The sequence below is a fragment of the Erigeron canadensis genome, chromosome 1, assembly GCF_010389155.1.
Source record: "Erigeron canadensis isolate Cc75 chromosome 1, C_canadensis_v1, whole genome shotgun sequence".
Classification (NCBI taxonomy): Eukaryota; Viridiplantae; Streptophyta; class Magnoliopsida; order Asterales; family Asteraceae; genus Erigeron; species Erigeron canadensis.
Window position 1 is genome coordinate 59,647,256 of NC_057761.1, and position 21,744 is coordinate 59,668,999.

At 32.5% G+C, this 21,744-nt stretch overlaps 1 protein-coding gene across 1 annotated transcript; it reads right to left on the bottom strand.

Moving 5' to 3' along the window:
• Positions 1–1,008: 1,008 nt before the first annotated feature.
• Positions 1,009–7,599, bottom strand: LOC122605260 (selenium-binding protein 1-like). Its single transcript, XM_043778171.1, has 7 exons — positions 7,305–7,599; positions 6,407–6,602; positions 5,750–5,977; positions 3,192–3,423; positions 2,256–2,363; positions 1,883–2,155; positions 1,009–1,493 (listed from the first exon to the last, which is right to left on the bottom strand). Exons 1-7 carry the CDS (start codon positions 7,465–7,467, stop codon positions 1,212–1,214), a joined length of 1,482 nt encoding a protein of 493 aa, XP_043634106.1. The 5' UTR covers positions 7,468–7,599; the 3' UTR covers positions 1,009–1,211.
• Positions 7,600–21,744: the final 14,145 nt, after the last annotated feature.

Below are 21,744 nucleotides of genomic sequence, written 5' to 3' on the forward strand. Positions count from 1 at the left end.
AGATACTATAAGACAGTTGAACTAATGACTAATTAACCAATCACATCGTTCGATTTCATCAAATTGACTTTTGATGATGTCATCATTTAGATAAACTACAAATTAAAAATCCTAATAATCATTATCTAAATATATTATTATATTAATATTTATATTAATTTGTAGAAAAAGTCTCATTAATTTACACTTTTTTGTTTTCCATCAATAATTTACACTTTTTAGCCCTGAATACTTAATTTATATTTATTTTTAGTCATCAACTTAAGAAATTTTTTTAAAATTTACAATCATTTAATTAAATAAAAAAAATTTAACATATATATAAAATATTTTCTACAAAAAAATATTTATTTGAAAACCTAATGACTTATTAACAAATATTAGAAGAGTACTGATTGTTATCAAAAAATATAAAAACAATCCTAATTGTTATCATATTATCATTAAACAAGTGATTGAAAATAAACATATGCGTGTTATGAACGCGCATCATGATTAAATACATATACTTGAATGTCAAGTTCGGGATCACAAATATGTTTATATTTCAATTCTTAATTATTTTTTCTAATAATATCACATTATGAGTACATCTGTTTCAAAATATATTATAATGGAGAAATTATTATATATAGCATGTGCCTTGTGAAATGACTACGGCAAACAATTCCATCAATATGTCTAGGCTAATAATGACAATGAGGAACTTATGATCATTGTACTACAACTTGCAAAATATAACACTTACAATCGTGTTTTTTTTAAATTGTAAGCTTTTGTGACTTAAATGTATGAAGATCTAATATTGTTAATATCGTAAATCCTGTGTATAAATCAATGTGATACTTACTGAACATTATTTAAGCAAAATGAAATAACCTGTGAATACTTGAAAACTTTGTTCCTTTAACTATGCATTGATAAATATTGGCCTCTATTTATGGTTTTTGTTTTCTTAAAACATTTGTTCTTTTAAAGTTCTACTTAACTACTTTGATCTTCAATTAATGAATATAAAGATGTTTGGTTTATTTGTTGACTTTATCTTTTCTTAATCTCCCAGAAGATACACGGGTTCATAGTGATTAACAACTCTTTAATTGAGGACTCAAATTCCTCGCACATACAAATCCAAGGTTACATACGTAAATCAAGTAACATAAGGAGGCTTTATTTGTCAGTTCATGTGACCAAATTAATGGTTTAAAACTTTAAATCCATATATCTGAAGTGCAATCACCACCTGGATATCTCATTTCATGAGCCAAGCAAGGGCCATCTGGTTCCGCTCCAAAGTCAACATAGAAATTCGGGTTAATAGCAAGTCCACCTTTCTCAGTGTTCACATCAATCTGCAACATGTGAGATCCTTTTTCCACAACTTCTGGATAGAACTGCTTGTCCCATTTGCTAAATAACGAGTTTGTAACGTATAAACGTTTCCCGTCTAAGCTCAGCTGAATCATTTGTGGTCCTCCTAGCAATCGGTGTCCCTAGATTACAAAACAGTAGAGTTTAAACAAAATAACGGTAGCATGAAGCACAAGTTAGTTTGTAGATGGAAGTTGTTATAGGAGCTGTACACAATGTAACTAAGGGGTTAAGAGTTGTTTCGGTGTAATAAAATATGGTGTATGAGATAATGTTCGGATGTAATTTGCTCCTTTGAGTTGTAATACTCACTTTGACGGTGTTTTCTGACTATTTAAGTAGATAAGCATGAAATTTGCCTTTCAAAAAAAAAAAGTAGATAAGCATAAGCAGAAATCGGTTACACAAAGGTCTGGAGATTTTGGGGATTCAGATAATTTACTATCAAAGCATACATCCAAAACACTTGCAACAAGCCAACAAATGATTCCTTTAGCTACAGAAAACATACCTTGACTTCCGGAACATCAATCTGGTAAGTTGTACCATCATTGTTCTCAGCAACTACTAGGCTTCCTTTCTGAAACAGCCCACCAACCCATATTTGACCAACCAAAACAGGACTCTTAGGGTCCTCAATATTATACTGTCTGATATCTCCATGTAACCAGTTCACAAAATAAAGAAAACGATCATCAAGAGAAATAAGGAAATCTGTAATAAGCCCTGGCATTTCTGGTAGAATCCAGTTTTGAACCTTCACTGGTTTTACCTCCATTGCCACCTAGGTTACCCGGTTTAGAGAATATATGATTAGAAATTTATGATGTAAAATAATGTGACATGAAATGAAATAAAGTCTAGAAAAAAGATTAAATTTGCACCTCATGGCTCCATGATCCATCAGAAGTCTTGAAAAAACGGACCATATTGCTACTTAGTGCACAACCAACAAACCCAGTATCTTTAGTCGGGTCGTGCAAAAACCTTATCTGTGCGTAATTGGGACAATGTGGATGCATTAATATAATTATTTTTTTAACAGGGAATGCATATTTGTAAGTAGCAAAACTATTTTTTGAAAGGCGTTCAAAAAAAAAATGTATGAAAGGGGAGTTGTTCAAATCTATACACTATTACATTCTGCAACCATATCTGACACAGTTTTAATATGAAAATGTAATACGATCCCACAGCTGGGTTCTTCTCAATTTGGGCCGGTTAAACCCAATAAATGTTATTGGACAGAAAAATAAACGGGTAGCGCAATTTAATGGCAAGAAACCAGAAAGTCAGGGGTAACTGTTGGATGGCAACTGTTAGCTTTAAAGTAGCAGGGTTACTCTTCATTTCTAGCGGTTGATATCTTTTAATATTATCCTGGTTCTTTGTTTGGAGACATTTCCCCTCTCGAATCGGGCCAACTTATATGTCAAATCTATCCTATTGTTACTTCCAATTTTTGGGGTTCTATTAAAATGATATGGGACACAAATGTTTCGGGTCTACCATACGCAATGCAAACAAAATGTTACCTACTTTGAACGGTTACCCATCCCAATCCGTTACTTTTCAACCCCTATTATTATGTCCTCTTTTGCTTGCCAGGCTATGGGATTATTTGGATGTACATGTTTTACATGATTTGAAGAATCAGTAACTTAAAATTGATGACGGTTAGGTCATCCTACATTTAACTCAGTAATAAAAAGATCACAATCCTAATCTATTTAGCTAAACACTGGAAAATGATTTATTCCAAATCAACTTACATCCAAACACCCACTAGATGAATCTATATTGTAATTATTAGCACTTACCTCTAAAGGGAGGAGTCCATTTGAGCCCAAATCAATTGTTTGTTTCAATTCACCTTCAGGCCAATTATACACGTGCAAATGACGTCCATATAAACCATCCGAAACATGTTGAAGGTTGAATCCCTGGGTAAAAGCAGCAGGGGCTCCCCATGATGTGCTAATCATGGTCTTGTGCCGAGGTTGGTACCAATAATCATAACCAAACAATGGACTATGCCCAGGCTTCTCCCATCTACAAATAACATAATTATATTAACAAATTTTGCAATATAGTTGTATATGATAGAACTATGTATCTGCCTGATCTAAAAAAAAGGGAGTCAAACAATTTGAAAATTTTTAATGCATAAAAATCTATCTAAATCAGTTACTATTTATCTTTTGGATAGGTGAGTTTCGAATAAAAACAAACCCCCTCACCGTCAAATGGTGAGGTCGTGACTCAAGTCACTCAAGTTGTCTAAACCAAATCCCACTACCACAAACCGAGCGACTGTGCCAAAGGAAAAACTAATGCGGGTTTAAAATGCGGAATTTATAATGCGGAATCATCTAGAATTACATGGAACAATCTAGATATCATGCTCTTTAGTTTTAACTCTTCAATTTCCCACTCTATTTAATTTAGTTTTAAATGTTATGGTTTATTTTGTATGAAATCCCAACTATAAATGGGACATAGACTTTGATATTTAATCAAGTTTTTGATCAATGATATGAAATTTCATTTTTCCTATATACATATGTGTGTGTTTTGGAGTGAAGATTCCTAAATTTCGGTATTCTTTTAAGATTCAACGAACTTTAGAAAAATTGTTTTTGAGTATTCTTAGAATCAACAGAATCAATTATTTATCCCTTTTTCTCGCTACATCAATTGGTAACAGAGCCAAAGAGCCAAAGAGCCAAATTTCCTGATCAAGATGTCTCATAATGAAGATATTATCTACGATTCTCCTCCCGCGTATGAGGAATACAAGGATGAGGATTGGTATCATTGGTTTGGTTCTGATGGTTGTTCATTTGATGAACAAATCGACAAAGAAGATCACATGCCAACTCGAAAAATACCCAAAAACCGTTTAGTTCCGTCCAGGCTTGCGCAGTTACGGGAAAAGAGGCGGTACAAATTCGTTCACCGTTGGATCTTGCTGATTTTTGGATATGTGATTCAAGACTCATCGATTCACAATCTGACCGTTGGGATCTTCGATAGGAGCATTATACAGGTAGTTATCTTTCTCCGAAGTTGCTGCTGTTTGTTAACTTTGTAGTTTTATTTGTTAAGATTATGAGTGAGGTCACACCAACACACATGAACATGAGTTGGTTGTTTGGGAAATTTAAGTACAAAGATGATGATTGGTACGCTTGGACAACCGATGATGAGAAGAAAATCTCGGTGAAACTCAAAAAAGAATATTGGTGGGAAAGGTTTTTAAAGAGATTTATGGTCGAAAACGCGGAGATGAAAAATTTGACCCATATGAGTGTACTAAAATATTGAATGTGATGATGTATCATGATAGATGTGGGATTGGTGATAAGAAGTTGTATTTGTTCTGTCCTCCATCTTTTAAAGGAGACGAAGTTGTGTTTAATGTTGTGGGCCAAGTTCTTGGACTTCTTTCTAACCAAACGTATGATAGCAAGTTGTTTGAAGTTCAAAAGGCTGAAACACATAAACTTGTGATATCTACGTTTCAACATTCAGAGAAAATCATATCTATTGGGTTTCAATATAAATAAGATGATAAGAGGAGACAAGTCTATATTTAATACAATTGAGAAACATGAAAGTAAACCTATTCCAAAGAAACGACTCAATATCCCTTTTAACCCAGGTGGCTTGGTCCGAAGTCAAACTCGAGGACGAGTTTTCGTTAAAGAAGAGGAGAATAATGCGGGTTTATAATGCAGAATCATCTAGAATTACGTGAAACAATCTAGATATCATGCTCTTTAGTTTTAACTCTTCAATTTCCCACTCTATTTAATTTAGTTTTAAATGTTATGGTTTACTTTGTATGAAATCCCAACTATAAATGGGACATAGACTTTGATGTTTAATCAAGTTTTTGATTATTGATATATGAAATTTCATGTTTTCCTCTCTATCACATGTGTGTGTTAGTGTGTGAATCCCCTGATTATCGGTATTCATAGTGAATCAACGATAGTTAGAAGAGTTGTTCCTGCCATTCCTTTGAATCAACAGGTTCGACTATCTATCCAAAGATTTGTTCCTGGGTATTCTTGGAATTAACAGGTTCAATTGTTTATCCTTTTTCTCTCTCTACATCAATAACCCCACTAGGCTCCCCTAACATTTGGGGATTAATAGAGTATGCATGTGCACCTGGCAAGATTTGAACCTCCGCCTCATGGACACCGCTAATGAATAATATTTACTCCCGATGTATAACGGACATTAGGCTAGTAAGAAGTATGTTAAATTTAAACAGAACATATTTTTGGTCAATGCCAATCCTAACCTTCCTATCAAAATATCACTTATTTTAACTTTTTACCCAACATAACCATCATAAGTTGGTTACCTTCCTTTCACATTGAAATCTGAGTCAAGGAGCAGAAACCCATTTCCCTCTGCCTTTCCATCTCTGTCTCCAAGGCAAGAAACCATTATTTCACCAGAAGCAAGACAATGTGCGGTGTGGGGATATGCGAGCCCAGTTTTGCTTGTGATATCACTTGGCTCAACCGCCTTATAGAAGGTGGGAGCCCGTGGATTTTTTAGTGTGTCAACAGCATATATTCGACCGGACCTGAAAAATGATTATTTGACACTCGGAGAATTAGAGTCATATAAACAGATAATTGAATGTCCATCAGTTTCCTTACGAGGATTCTGACTCAACATAGCAGGAAGGCGGAAAGTATAATTATTCTGTAAAAACACTCAAATCAAGTATTGTGAAGACATTAAAATAATCACGTTATTCTTTTGACGGATTAGTTTGGAGGGATTTATCAGTTGGTTGATGCTACACTTCACCTATCTAAATGTGATTATTTTGACCCAAGAGTATCAAAGAAAAACAGATAAATCAGTTTATATTAACAATAATGACAGAACATACTGATTCAGACCACTAAAACCAACATAGATGTATATCCAAAACCCCTATGTCCATCCAATTCCGTAAAAGAGACCTTGCTGAACTGTTTTATCATTTAAGGTTGGAGATACATACACAAGAGCAGGGAGAACAAGGTAACGGCGTGAAGTTGTTGAATCACCATAACAAGAACTGCAGGCATTCCAACCAGAATGATGCAACTCATCACCTACATTAGGCATAGGCAGCCTATGGATGACTTGCGAGTAAGTTTCTGAGGCAGGATCCACGTCTACCGTTCCCAAGAAGTCTGGCTTCTCCTTTCCTGTTCCTGTATTATACAAGAATTACATAAGGGTATCTTGAATTTATTAAAAAACCATTAACTTGTAATCAGATTCAAATGAAAATAAAGTTAGAATCATAAATAGAAACATATATTTGCACACTATCCATGTCTAAATGAAAGAAGTCCCGGTTCAGGTCTCCCGGGAAAAAATATTCAGCATTTGCACAAAATCAATCAACATTTGCAGAAACATAACATGGTGAACACCATTCAGGCAGATGATTCATTATGGCTGACCAACTACACTGGTCAATGGTCAACAAGCTAGTCAAATGTTGACCTACTTAACATATTTTATTTTTATAACAATGATAATCATTAAAAAGATTTCTTGTGGAGATGTATGTAGTCATCATCCTCTTGCCTTCTTACACTTTTTAACAAAAACCTCAATAATCATAATTATATCTTTTGCTTCAAATTATATCGGTTTGGCTTAAAAAGTATTACTCGGTATTATTATTCAAACATCACCATAATTCCTAGCATAATATAGGCGTTGCAAAAAAAAAAAAAATTCCAAAAAATTAACCAATATTAATATTATAGTGGTAGCTAGCTAACAACAACTTCAGATATATAATAATAATAATAAAAATCACAAAATTAAATTTCCAAAAAATCTAGTACTTAATTAATCAGATCGGAATAAAATTATGAATATAGATATAGATAGATATATACCGGTGTATACACAAGTGACGTATATGAGAGTCTCTCTAGGACCAGCCATAGCATCAAGGGGTGTGGCATAACCAGGTCCATTTTTGCAGCAACTTTTGTTGTTGTTGTTGTTTGCCACGTCGATCGAAGCATGTTGCTGCAGCTGCACGACAACCTCGGCCATCTTTCTTATTCCAAACTTTTTTCTTTTTATTTTTAGTTAATTTCAGTTTCAGAGTTTAATTAGTAGTAGAACTGATAAAAAGAATAGATGGATTATTATATATAGAGAGATTGTATTGTATTTGTATATATATGGAATATATAATAAACAGGTGGCAGATGCATCTATGTTATTTCACGTGATTCTTTTGGAATGTATCTCTATCTGTATATCCATCCAGATTAATTATCAAAGCATGGGCTATCTTTCTTTTTTAACTCCTTCCACTTTACGTTACTTTCATTATTGGCCCTCTAATTTCACAACTAACAGATTATTCTAGGCAACTTTAAAGTTGTAGAGACTTGTGGTCACTTGGTTAGTTTAGCAGGCAAAGAAAATAAATGTATATGTAGATATAAATAATTAAGGTTTTTAAGATCAAAATTTTATTCAGGATCGTTTTTGTTTCAACAATATCAAAATCATAAGATTGGATCAAGAACACAAATTACTACCTATGTGTTCGAACCCATTTATATGAATCTAAGACAATAACGACGCAATACCAAAAATTTGAATTCAAATTGCTAAATTTGATAGTTACGATTTATAGTTTAAGTAACGTAACATTTGGATTATGAAAACTGGTAAAGTTTATTTAAAAGACATTTTTTAATTAGCGCAATAACATTTTTGGAACTAACTTCACTCGTCGATAAAAAGAAATTTTATGATTTCAAGCCAATTAAGACCAGATCAAAATGAGATCCTTATATCTTAGAATTACGATCGAGAATATATACATAATTATATGCTTCCAAAGGTCCTATATATCTCTTGATTGTTTTTGTTGATCAAGTTTGTAAAATCTTAAGGTCAAATTCGATATTTTAACAACTTAGAAAATAGTGTTATGGATTGGATGAAAAAAATGGTAATGGATCCTGTACGTTTTTATTTTTTTTTCCTTTTGATAAAAATGACATAGATTGTATGTGACTTTAAAATAGTTTTAATGGGGTTAAAGTTGAGCTAAATCAAAAGCAGAGGGATTTAAAGAAGTTTCAAGAAAGACAATATTATGCCGTAAATGTGTGTATGAGAATATTATGATTTAATTATTTATTATTTGTTTAATGTATGAGGTCGTATTTATGGGTAAAATGAGTATTAGAAAACATGTCGCAGAAGTCAATGTTTGTGAGGTTGACTTAAAGATTCTAATCGACGGTTGTGATTGAGACCCCACTCTTGACATGTGTTGTAACAAATTTTATATATTATCTTTAGATTTCAAAAAGATTCCATTAAACGGCCATGGTTGTAGTGATCCCGATGGCCCCTTGATATACTCTACACAAATTGTAACTAGTTAACTATATAACTGTACTAGATATTAGATCTCGGTCCGACATTGGATACAAGGTTTAATATAGGGTTAAGTCACTGGATGACCATCATACTTTCCTTCTTGTATATGGTTGTCCATCAAACCAGAAAACCAAGCCGTATGACCAACATACTTTTCAAATTTGTACACGGTTGACCAAAAGTTGACCGGTTGACCGGTGATAGCCGGTTAAACGTATTTTCTTTTAGGGTTAAGTCACTGGATGACCATCGTACTTTCCTTCTTGTACATGGTTGCCCATCAAACCAGAAAACTAAGCTGTATGACCAACATACTTTTCAAATTTGTACACAGTTGACCAAAAGTTTACCTTTTTACCGGTTACATTATTTTTTGATGACGTAGCAATGAAGTGGATTATTTTTAACGATGACTTGGATGCCCAGTCAGCAATTATGTGTATAAAAACGTATTCCTAATTTGTATAATAATAATAATATATTGAATTAGCACCAGAGATTCCGGACAGAAGTAGCAGACTCTAAAATAGTTAACCAAACATAAATTCCCATATATTGAAAACGAATTCATACATGCTCATATATGGAAAATGAATTCATTTCACTAATTGTCAAATAAATCTAGAGTTTTTAAAACCCCCAATTCTAAACTAAATTCAATACAAATAAATCTGTTATACATGCAACGGATCTGTAAATTTATTTTCTAATTCCAAACTAGGGTTTTCAATACCCCCAAATCCAAACTAAATTCAAATACATGTACAAACTTTGGTCAACCGGTCAACTTTTGGTCAACCGTATACAAATTTGAAAAGTATGTTGGTCATACAGCATAGTTTTCTGGTTTCATGGACAACCATGTATAAGAAGGAAAGTACGATGATCATCCAGTGACTTTTCAAATTGCGACGTCATTACCACGTCATCAAAAAATAATGTAATGGGTAAAAATGTAAACTTTTGGTCAACCGTATACAAATTTGAAAAGTATGATGGTCATACAGCTTAGTTTTCTTGTTTGATGGGCAACCATGTACAAGAAGGAAAGTACGATGGTCATTCAGTGACTTAACCCTTTAATATATTGAATCTTCATATATTTAAGTCATTAAAACTTATAATCTTGAAAATATACGTTTCTAAATGTCATATTTTGCAAGTTATGTACAATAATTACACGTTCGTTACTGTCATTATTAGCTTAGACATATTGATAGAATTGTTTGTCTTTCCAAAAGGCACATGCTACAATAATTTATTTATTATAGAAATTTTTTGAAACCAAATGTATCATAATGTGATATTATTATGAAAGATAACTAAGAATTAAAATATAAACATATTTGTAATCGTGTACTTGACGTTCAAGTATATGTCTTTGATCATGATGTAAACTCATAATACGAATAAGTTTATTTTGAATCACCTCTATGATAAGGTTTAAAAGTGTAAATTTGTGATGGAAAACAAAAAAAGTGTAAATTACAGTCAAAATTGAAAACAAAAGTCAACTTTGTAAATAGTTAACAATAGAACTGTATTTATGTAGGTACAATAGTTTCCTTAACTTTCCAAGTATAAGACAACTTTTCTATTTAGAGATACTTTATTTTTCTTGACGATCAACAAACAAGAAAGGATAAAAGGCTATTATCAACCCAGCTGTACACGATCCCCTATGTGCTTTTTCGTAAAACCCACTAACCAGGCCCTCAGAGACACAACGACGAATTAACGATAAAATCCAATCGCCTCAAGAATCAAACTTTGATCTCCGTGCGTCTCTTGGCCCCAAACTCTAACCCACTAGATTTGACGAATAACCACAATAGTTTATTTAGAATTAACATACTTGATTGAGAAGTGATATTTGTATTACATAGTTTGTTCAATGAATCATGTGAGTCATAGTAGCAAACTAATAAGAATATGTATCGGAAGGTCTTATCCGCCAAATGAATAGTCTTCACCGAATGTAATGTGTGTATTACCTATGAAGGCTAAAGAAATGAGGTGATTACTTGTTTCGATTTAAAGATTGAATCAAATAAATGATGAAACGGTTGGAATGTAATGTGATAGTATGTGTGCAAAAATGTGTGACTTGTGCTCAAGTCAAATCTGGGCGCCAAACGATATATGGAAAGATGCAACAACTAGTTAGTCCAAAGCAAGAATGTACTTATATGATGACTATGGATTATGTGATGAAGTTGTTTATAAACCCTAAAGGCAATGATGTGGTATGAGTCGTTGTAGACTAGTTGATAAAAATGCTTCTTTTTCTCGTTACTCATGAGTATGTGCACGTGGTGAAGCTTGCCACTTTCTATATAGGTGAAGTAAGCATGGAGTTCCGTTAAGCAATGAGTATGACCTTCAGAAAAGGTTAAACTCTTAAAGAAAGTTTCATATGGGAAACCGAGTTCGTGATGCGGGAAACTATTCTCACCTATTTGATGCTAAAGTGATTCCGAGGACGGAATCCTCTTAAGGGGGAGGTAATTGTAACATCCCGAACTTTTTATTAACGGTTGACTTGAGTCGTTAAGTCAACACCATGAGTCCGTTAAGTCTCCAGACGATGTGATGCTCACGTATGATTAATGTGCTATGTGTGTAAGGTTTTAAAGCCTTAATGATTCATGTGTTAATGTGTCTAAAGGTATATTTTAATGTCTTTGGAGGTGCTTAAAGTGTTTAATGTGTTGTAAGTATTCCCCATAGGTGTTTTAAGCTAAATATGAGCCATAAGGAAGTCTAAGGACTAGTTTTGATAAAGCTGGAAACTAAAAAACGGGTTAAGGGTCTAATAATCTGTCATTAGACTCATAAATCAGAGAATATACATTTCCTTTGAAGCCCTGGCCGTTCCCTTTGTTCCATGGCATCCTATTGTTCGATTTCATCGTTATTCGGTTGATTCGAGAGTGTTTTGATCAAGTTTTTGCATCCTCTTTGTAATCTCCAGGTATCCAAGGTATAATAACATTGATTTTATGTTCTTTCAATCATATAATTAGATCCATAACTGGTCTAGGTTATTGGAAGATCAATTGATGTCAAAAACGTGTGTTTTGATCGATTCGGTAACCTAAAACGTTTAATTATGTGATGCAAATCAAGTAAGGATTAATCAATGATTTCATTGCATCATTATGGTCTTAAAATGGTGAATTTTGAGGTGCAAAAGTCGTTCATAAGGTTTGGGGTGTGTTTGGTTAAGTTTTGGAGGTTAAACAATGAGGTATGTGCAGATTCGGGGCTAGCTGCGGCGCAACCAAGAAACAGTGACACTTAGCTGCGACGCAATTTGGTAGTTGCGACGCAATAGCGACAGAATTTTTAAATGGTCATAACTTTTGAAGCGTAACTCCGTTTTTAACAAATAAGCTATCCACGGAATCGTAAGAGAGTCTACTTTCTAATGGTTATATTTTTAAAAGATGATTGTGATGTAAATTTTCCAGAAAGGCTAATTTAGTGAGTGTATGCCGAGTTTCGTCGAGTTATGTAAACTTTAAAGTATTAATCGAATGTCCGATGCATAAAGCCTTGTCATGGGTCATGTTTATAGATATTTAAGCTTGATTCATGAACTTAAGTAAGTAGGTACTTGTTTAGCTCATTATGTCGTTTAATGATTATAGGAGTCGAGAATACTTGCAAAGCTCGGTAACTTACGTTATCATTTGTTGTGTGCTTCTACGAAGTAAGATACACTACTTTGACACGCTGAGGGTTCAACATAAACATAGTTTTCATATAATAACATCCCAAATGGTATCTTGTTTGCTTATGGGTATTCGGAATTATACGGGAGGTGATATGGGCTATGTAGATGCATATAAAAGCCTAAAATGCTACCCCAATAATACGTATTCCTATGAGATGTTATGTATGCTTAATAGATGATATGATATGAAATGATGTACGATCTAAGATGATAAATGTTATGCAATGTTGTAATGATATACGATATGCAATGATATATGACGATGTACGTGATGTAACAATGTATGCGATGTGATGATATGAAATGAAATGCTATGAAATGTGATGTACGATGATGATATGTGAAATGTGCATGATTACATGGCTTGTTCATCTAGTTCACTAAACTTATTAAGTTGCCATGACACGTGCACGTTTAAGAGCCCAAACGTAAAGATGTATATATGTGATGATTGTTTAGGTTGTGTAAACACCTAAACTAGATGTGATGTGAAATCGAGCTCGCAAATTTAACGTGAAAGTGTTAAGCTTAACCCGTACTTGCCCTAGCCTGGTTAAGTGCGTTGATGTGGTTGCTCGGGTGGCTCCTTGCAACGAGGTACAACGTGAAGAGTAATACGGGAGGTCTTACCAGCCCCATTGTCATTGAACATACGGATTACTCCTGGATTGGCTTGCCATTCCTTAACGACATTGATGTACTACTGAATGGTGGTTCATCTAGTCGGGTGCGACTTATGTCACACTTAACGAGATGCATATGTTATATGAGATGCGTGGCTTTTGTCACAATTATAAAGATGTTCAAATGTGATATGTGTTGATGCAAAAGATGACTAGGCACATTTAGGATGACCCATCCTAATATAAATGATGTTGATGATATGATATGTAAGTGTGATGATATGTTTGAGGATATGTGCCTTAACGACTTAATATGACTTTTATATAATGTTTTAAATGGATAAACATTTTATAACTTATGTGTTATCTTACTTAGCTAATTCGTTAGCTAACACTTGCTCTTTTAAATGTGTTGTGCCCTCAGGTCCAACAATAGTGAGCAGGTAGATGTGAGAAGATGTGAGGCATGGGTAGATGATCTTGAAGCTAGCTATAGTTTACCCATAGTGGCTGCTTGCTTTAGATATTTGCTTTATGTTTAAATATTAATGACTTGTATTGATAATGTACTCGGTTGCTTAATGTTGGGCAACCGATGGATTTCCATTTAGACTTATTTTGATGATATGGCTAGTAACACCATTTAATGAATACACCAAATAGATTTTACTGGTTTGGACTTTAAAGTTAATTCCGCTTCTTTTAATGCCGCAAGGCAAAAGTTTTTGAAAATCCTTGTTTTTAAATGTTGGGTGTTACAATAATAATAATAATAATAATAATAATAATAATAATAATAATAATAATAATATTATTATTATTATTATTATAATTTATAAAATTATAAAAATAATAAATAAAGCCTTTTCTTTCAAACACAAGTATCATATGAGTAGGGGTGTTCATTATTTGGATTAATCCACCCAATCCATTTGACATGTGTATTATTTGGATTGGGTTATTCGGATTTGGTTTGGTGTTTGGATGAAACCGATTAAAGAAGTCATTAAATGGTTCGGTTTTGGTTTAGATAAATTACAACTGGGGCCCAACCGAAACCCGATTAAGCATTTAACACTTAATAAAAACTATAATAACTTAATCTAAATGATATAAATACAACTCTAATTTTGTAAATACGTTAAACCTAAAAGTAAATATACACATATTTATTTCAATAACCTCGCATGAATAAATAAAATGGTGTGCATTGAAATTCGATTTTTATGATTATTCAAATATATTAAATCAAAGTTTGAAAGCGGTTTTTATTTGGGTAATCCAAAACCCGACCAAATAACCCAAATTTTATTTGGGTGGTTTGGATTGAGTGACCACATATATGGATTGGGTATTGGGTGGTTTACTAATTCTTAAAAAACCGATTAAGCCAAACCGAATAACTCTACTCTCCCAAAACCCGACCGAATGAACACCCCTACATATGAGAACTGCTAACTACAGTAATTCACATTATACTTAGTACGAGTACTTGATTACTAGCTAAAATAAAAGTATCCATAATTCCATTTCCATACAACGTTCATTGGGCCCTTAATATCAGGCCCATCTAAAGTAAAATATGAACATCTAATGGACCAGGTAAATATATAGCCCGGCCTATCGTAACTTTTATTTAATTTTATTTTGTTTTTGTCTAACAATTTAGTTGGTATTTTTAATCAAATTAGGCTTGTAGTCAGGGACGAACCTGTGTAGAAGACTTGCATACCTTGTGCATTCTATTTATGATGTAAATTTTTAGTTTTTTGGGTTTTAGTAATAAAGTTTTTTAAAAGTGCATATTCGGTGATTAAATTGTGAACACCATTTGAGCAGTAATGGCTCAAGGGTGAAACAAGGGCTTTAGGCCCCAAGTATCCGAAAGCCTCATATTTTTCTAGTTATGCATATGATTATGTAGTAATGAGAATTAGAGAACTTAAGTTTTATCAATTAGGTGATAGTTGTTTCGGCGGCTACAAACTTTTAAAAGCTCAACTTATGCGAAAGATTAAATGAAATAACAATTCTATCGATTAGGAGTGATTTATTATTTTAAGTTAGTGTTTGAAATAAACTCTATTTAGAATATCAATAGTTTTGAGACTTAAAAAAGGCCCCAATAATAAAAACTTGATTTAGGCATCTGATTTGATTGAACCGCCACTGCATTTGAGCTATAAAAAGGATTATTAGAGCTAGTATAAGAGAACCTCAAATATGTTTTAATAGTGAAATTTTGAGAAAGGAGAAGGTGGGATTTTGATATGGAAAGATACAAACTTTTTATATATGTTAAGTGAAAGGGGTGTTTGGTAGGAGTGAATCAAAGAGAATGGAAATGTAATAGAGAATGCATAGTGGGAAAGCGAATGAGTATTTGGAAAGAGAGTGGATTCCGTCGTTTGGTACAATCAGAAAATGAATATATAAAAAATACAAAATTTTAAATAATAAATTAAATTTAATACATATAACATTACTAAAACAAAAAAAAAATTACATTCACATCCATTCTCTACATTTTATAGAGAATTGAGGGAATGGAATTGATTCCCACTTCTCGATTCTCTTTCTTCTTCTCCATTGCAATCAAACAAGAGAAGTCTTTCTCATTCTCTTTCTACCATTTTCATTCCATTGTACCAAACACCCCTTAAGGGTTTCATTTAATTTTTTTTTTCTTTTTAATACTTTTTTCTTAGAACGACAATGTTTTGTTTTTATTTTTTTTTCCTATTAATACTCTTATGTTTATATATATAGTTTTAGCTTCAACTTAACCCTCAACTTTTAAAATTGTTTTCAAAAGTTTGATCTTTCACTAACTATATTGTTCAGGCAAATGTCATATGTTAAAATTTTAAATTGATTGACAAAAGGCTATGTTATTTTGATGGTATATTGTCATGAATAACATACATACCAAGTTTATGAATCAATATATAAAATCATATTTTCAGTTACTTTTATTGTAGCATATTTAACTTTAAACTTATAGCATATATCTGGCTCAATAACTTAAATTATAGTAATGGAAATTCTTTTTTAACTTTGCATACTAGTAAGCGTGATTTTATTTTTATTTTTAACTTGCTTGAATTTTTAGATCCGCGACTAGTTGTAGTTATTAGGCTTAAGTCCAATAAAATACAACCTGTTTTATTATTATCTCACATGTAAACATAGTTAAATTTTCTTCTATGAGCGAAGCTTACAAATTCCCGTGTGATCTCTGCTTCTTTGTAGACTTTATCAATATTTAAGGGTAGAATTGCTTTTTAGTGTATACTTCGTATACTTATTTTAAAAAATATATCACAAAACCTACTTGTGATATGATTCAATCTTTTCCATCACTATAAATTAATCCTCATGATTTAATTAAATAGATACTACTTAATTAATTAGGGTATTTCACTTCATCAAAATTCATATATACGCCTCCCTTTGTGGTGGTGGGTGTATACATGGACACTTTTCTTTGAATTCGCCGATCATTATCACATCCCCGAGACACATGCCCAATCTGCATGGATGAACTTATTAAAAACGTTAAACAACTGCCATGCAACCACAGCTTCCATGCCAGCTGTATCCGCGGCTGGTTTCATGTCCAACAGAACTGCCGGTGTGCCGCCGGCGTCTAGTTTTAATAATACGTGGATCAATGTTATACAGGGAATATAAAAATTTTAGACTGCGGATGACCTTATATTTTGATCAGCTGAATGAGCTTATTGATGCCTTGTTTCCGGAGGTTTTTTATATGATCGCTGATAGAATTAGAGAGAAATTTAGAGGTACGACGACGATACAACAACAATACCCAGCCCCGACATGGGATGGGTATTGTTGGTGATCAAGAGAGGATGTAAATTGTTACACAGAGTAGAAATTAAGGCTGATTTCAAAAGTACATCGCCTTAATTAAACCAGTTAAGGTATTGGGTTTTTTTTTTTTTTTTTTTTTTTTTTTTTTTGTTTTAGTTTGTTTTGATAATTAAGGTTTTATAAACTTTTGTAGTATTGTTTAATAATTAGGGTGTGGCTTTTGTTTGCCCATTCTTCAACATGCATATATATGTATATGGGCATGATCATCACTATATGTTAAAATAAATTAAATATTGTTTTATTTTTTTATAGTATTTGTGTTGAAATTCATCATTTGGATACCATATATGTGTGATCTAGAGTAGTGTTAACCATGATATTAGTGTCATCTAAGCTCGATTGAAGCATAATCTAATTAGGTCATCCCAACAATTGGTGTCCCTAATCATGAGACACTTGAGTTTAATTAATTGATGCGACATCTTAATTTCCCCAAAATCAATTGATAATTTAGAGACATTTTGCATAATATTTTTGAAATAATCAAAATTTGGGGGACGTTAAGTACGTTCAAACACTATTACCTTCTTATTCTAATAATAGCTTGATCATTTTCAGAACGCAATGTCAAACAACCATAATAGTCATATTTGATAGTGCTGAATGTTTAACAAATTCTACCTATATTTTACCGAAGCACAAGTGGTATAAGGTTATAAAACAAAAATTACTCTGCATTTGATAATGTTTTTTTTTTGCAGCAGTCATTAAATCATTTATTTGGAACTGAATAGTTAGTAAATATTTGTATGATCATAGGAATATGTTATTAAATATATAGATCATTGAGGTGGCTCAAATAATCACAAAATGTGCTTGATTGGTGGAACATCAGCCCGCTGGTAAGTTTTGTTGCCTTCATTTTTAGCAAATAGCTAGCAGGCTTCGCAACAGAAACAAAACTCGGCCATCTTATATTATTTAGGGAGAAGCACATTCAAGCACTATTTCGTAAAGTACATCATCTATTCTAACTATTCCATAGTGCAAAACACAGAGTCAAACACCCTCTACATATCACTTTTGATGTTTCTGTCTGTCTAGCAGATTATGATTACTTTTAAAAAAGTACAATTAGGCACAGAGGTGTAAACGAGACGAGACAGCTCGCAAGCTATCCGAAATCGACTCGCAAAATATTCGAAATCGACTATGTCTAAGTCGAGCCGAGCTCGAGCTTGGAACTGTATCGTCTCGACTCGGCTCATTTACACCCCTAGGCGGTGGGCGTATGTCATTTCTCTCTACTTTGAGATTGATCATCTTATTGTTGTAGCCGACATCAACTTAACCCAATTATTATTCATGCAGGCATATTCTTTCACACAATTCATTCACTCATCTTTTTACAAACTAAACCAAAATTCTCAAGTCTTTTAAACTCTAATCAAATCAAAGAAACCAAACTGTAACAAAATTATTACAGTGACACATTCTTATATATTGGGTGTCATATTTTCACCCAGATTTTGTACCACACCTTCACTGGTATATATACATTTTTTAGACATGTTTCACACTTATTATCAATTTGATATAGATTTTCAAACCCTTCTTCTTTACGACACCAAAAAAAATAATCGATTTGTTTTTTGTTTACAAATTAGATAATGTTGATGATTTTGAAGTTGTTAAAATCAATAATTCTTAGTATGCTATTGAACTTAAAAATGCTATAATCATTAAAAAAAAAAAATACTCATGATCAAGTTTCTAAAAAAGTTGTTCGTTTCATCTGCAATCTGAATAAGAGTCGTGAAAAAAACACTCATTACCATTTTGCGGATGAAACAGGCGAACATTTTTAACTTGATCAAGAATCTTCTTTTCAGTGATTATAACATCTTTTAATTCAATAGCAGGTATCTAAACAGGTTTATTGGTTTTAACATCTTCAAAATCATCAACATTATCGAAGATGTAAATGAAAAACAAATCAATTGATTTTTTGTGTTGTAGAGAATAAGGGGGGAAAACAAACGTTTCAAAACCTATATCAAATTGAAAATAGACGTGAAACAAGTTTTAATAAGAACAAAAAAATATATTTTTATATAAGTAGCGAATGTCAACTAAAATGGAGTAACCTAGGTGAAAATGTGGCACCCATTTATAATGTGTCACCTGAAATAATACAGTTACAGTTTGTGTTTCTTTGATTGACTAGAGTTTAAAAGACTGGAAAATTTTGGTTTAGTTTGTAAAAAAATGGGCGAATGAATTGTGCGAAAGAACATGTATGTATAAAAATCATACCATTTGTTTAGCCAAACGTAACCTTCTAATATAAACCACATAGGTTTTGGCATGAATTGACATGCAACATTGGCATGAGATTTTGGCATAGGAGTACCAAGACAATCAAGAAAAACAGAATCAGTTTATATGAACATTAAATTCTATGTGGAGTATAATAGAAGGTTATGTTTGGCTAAACAACAGATATGATTTTCATGTATACATATTCTTTCATACAATTCATTCATTAAATTTTTTACAAACTAAATAAAATTCTTATTGGGTGTCATATTCTTAAACTCTAATCAAATCAAAGAAACTAAACCGTAACAAAATTATTACATGTGACACAATCTTATTGGGTGTCACATTTTTACCCAGATTTTGTCCCATACTTTCACTAGTATATATATATTTTTTTTAAAACATGTTCCATATTTTTTTATTTTCAATTTAATATAGATTTTCAAACCCCTGATTTTCCCCTTCTTCTTTACAACACCAAAAAAAAATAATGGATTTGTTTTTTGTTTACAAATTAAGTAATGTTGATGATTTTGAAGTTGTTAAAATCAATCATTCTTGTCTGCTATTGAACTTAAAAATGCTATAATCACTAAAAAAAGACTCATAATCAAGTTTCTAAACACGTTGGCTGTTTCATCCGTAATCTGAATAACAATTGTGAAAAAATATTTTAACAATAATTGCAGATGAAACAAAAGAACATTTACAAGATTGCAGATGAAATAGGCGAACATTTTTTAACTTGATCATAAATCTTCTTTTTAGTAATTATAGCATATTTAAATTTAATAGTAGGTATCTAAATAGATTTATTGGTTTTAACATCTGCAAAATCATCAACATTATCGATCATGTAAATGAAAAACGAATCAATTGATTTTTTTTGTGTTGTAAAGATTAAGGGGGAAAACAATGGCTTCAAAACCTATATCAAATTGAAAATAGACGTGAACAGGTTTTAAAAAGAAAAAATATATATATATATATATTCATATATAAGTAGCGAATGTCAACTAAAAGGGAGTAATCCAGGTGAAAATGTGGCACCCATTAAGAATGTGTCACCTGAAATAATATATCTACAGTATGTGTTTTTTTGATTGATTAGAGTTTAAAAAACTGGAGAATTTTGGTTTAGTTTGTAAAAAATGGATGAATGAAGTGTAAAAGAATATGTATATATAAATATCATACCATTTGTTTAGCCAAACATAACTTTCTATTATACTCCACATAGATTTTGGCATGAATTGACATGCAACATTCGCATGAGATTTTGGTATAGGGGTACCGATGGATAAGTGGTTTTGACATGATTGGCATGGGGTTTTAGGTATGACATGTATTTATCGTGATAGGTACCAACAAATACCAATTTACGCATGAGGTAACACCACTTCCTACTTTTTGGCATGAGCATGTGGCTTGATTTGATTTAAACTTTAACAATTTGGCAATTACACCTTTTACTCTCATTGAGGGGCATAACAACCTTTATATGAGGAGTAGTTTGGGCTACGAGTTCATTAAACTCATTTAGTGTAATTTTTTGACATAATACTAGCACAGTATTTGCGTAATCCGGTGGTGTTCGGGGCGACATTGTGATGGCGGGGGACGACTGTGGGTGGCAGAGACGGAGTCGAGTGGTGTAGATAAGTAATGTAAAAGTGATTGATGTAAAGAGTTAATGAAAATATTTTAAAAGATAAATGACCGATAGTGTAATATAATCATTAAGGATATGTTAGACATTTTCTACCATGTAACTTTCAACATAGGGCTATTATTTTTAGAGAAATGATATTCCTACAACACATTTTTGCTATCTACAACAATACCTGCATCATACAGTTGTATTCTGTGCATAAAAATTTATACAATCGTTGTAAATGGCAAAATTCTGTTGTATAAATATCACTTCCCTTCTTTTTATAAGACAGTACAACAACAACAACAATGACAACAACAAGACCCAAATCCCTGAATGCGGGGCATGGAGGAGGTGAGATGTAGACAGTCTTACCTCTACCCAGAGATAGAGAGACTGCTTTCAAAGGAACCTCCGGCGAAAAGTGTAAGAAGCAGAGGATGTAAAAGTAGCCATACGTGTCTGCTGAGTATATCACCTAACTACATTGAGGGTAAGGAGGAATATCTAATCTTTTTATAAGATAGTATAGATAGATATTATCATGATACTACGGGTCAAATAAATTTGAGATACCATGTAATGTAGATAGCTTAAACTTTTGAAAGACTTTTATAATAATAAATGATAATACTCCTATAAAAACGTTAAAAATAACGAAAAATCATTAAAAACAACTTAAAAATCGTAACAAACTAGTCGACACGTACTTTGCACGAAAATAAGACTAGTAAGAATAATTGGGG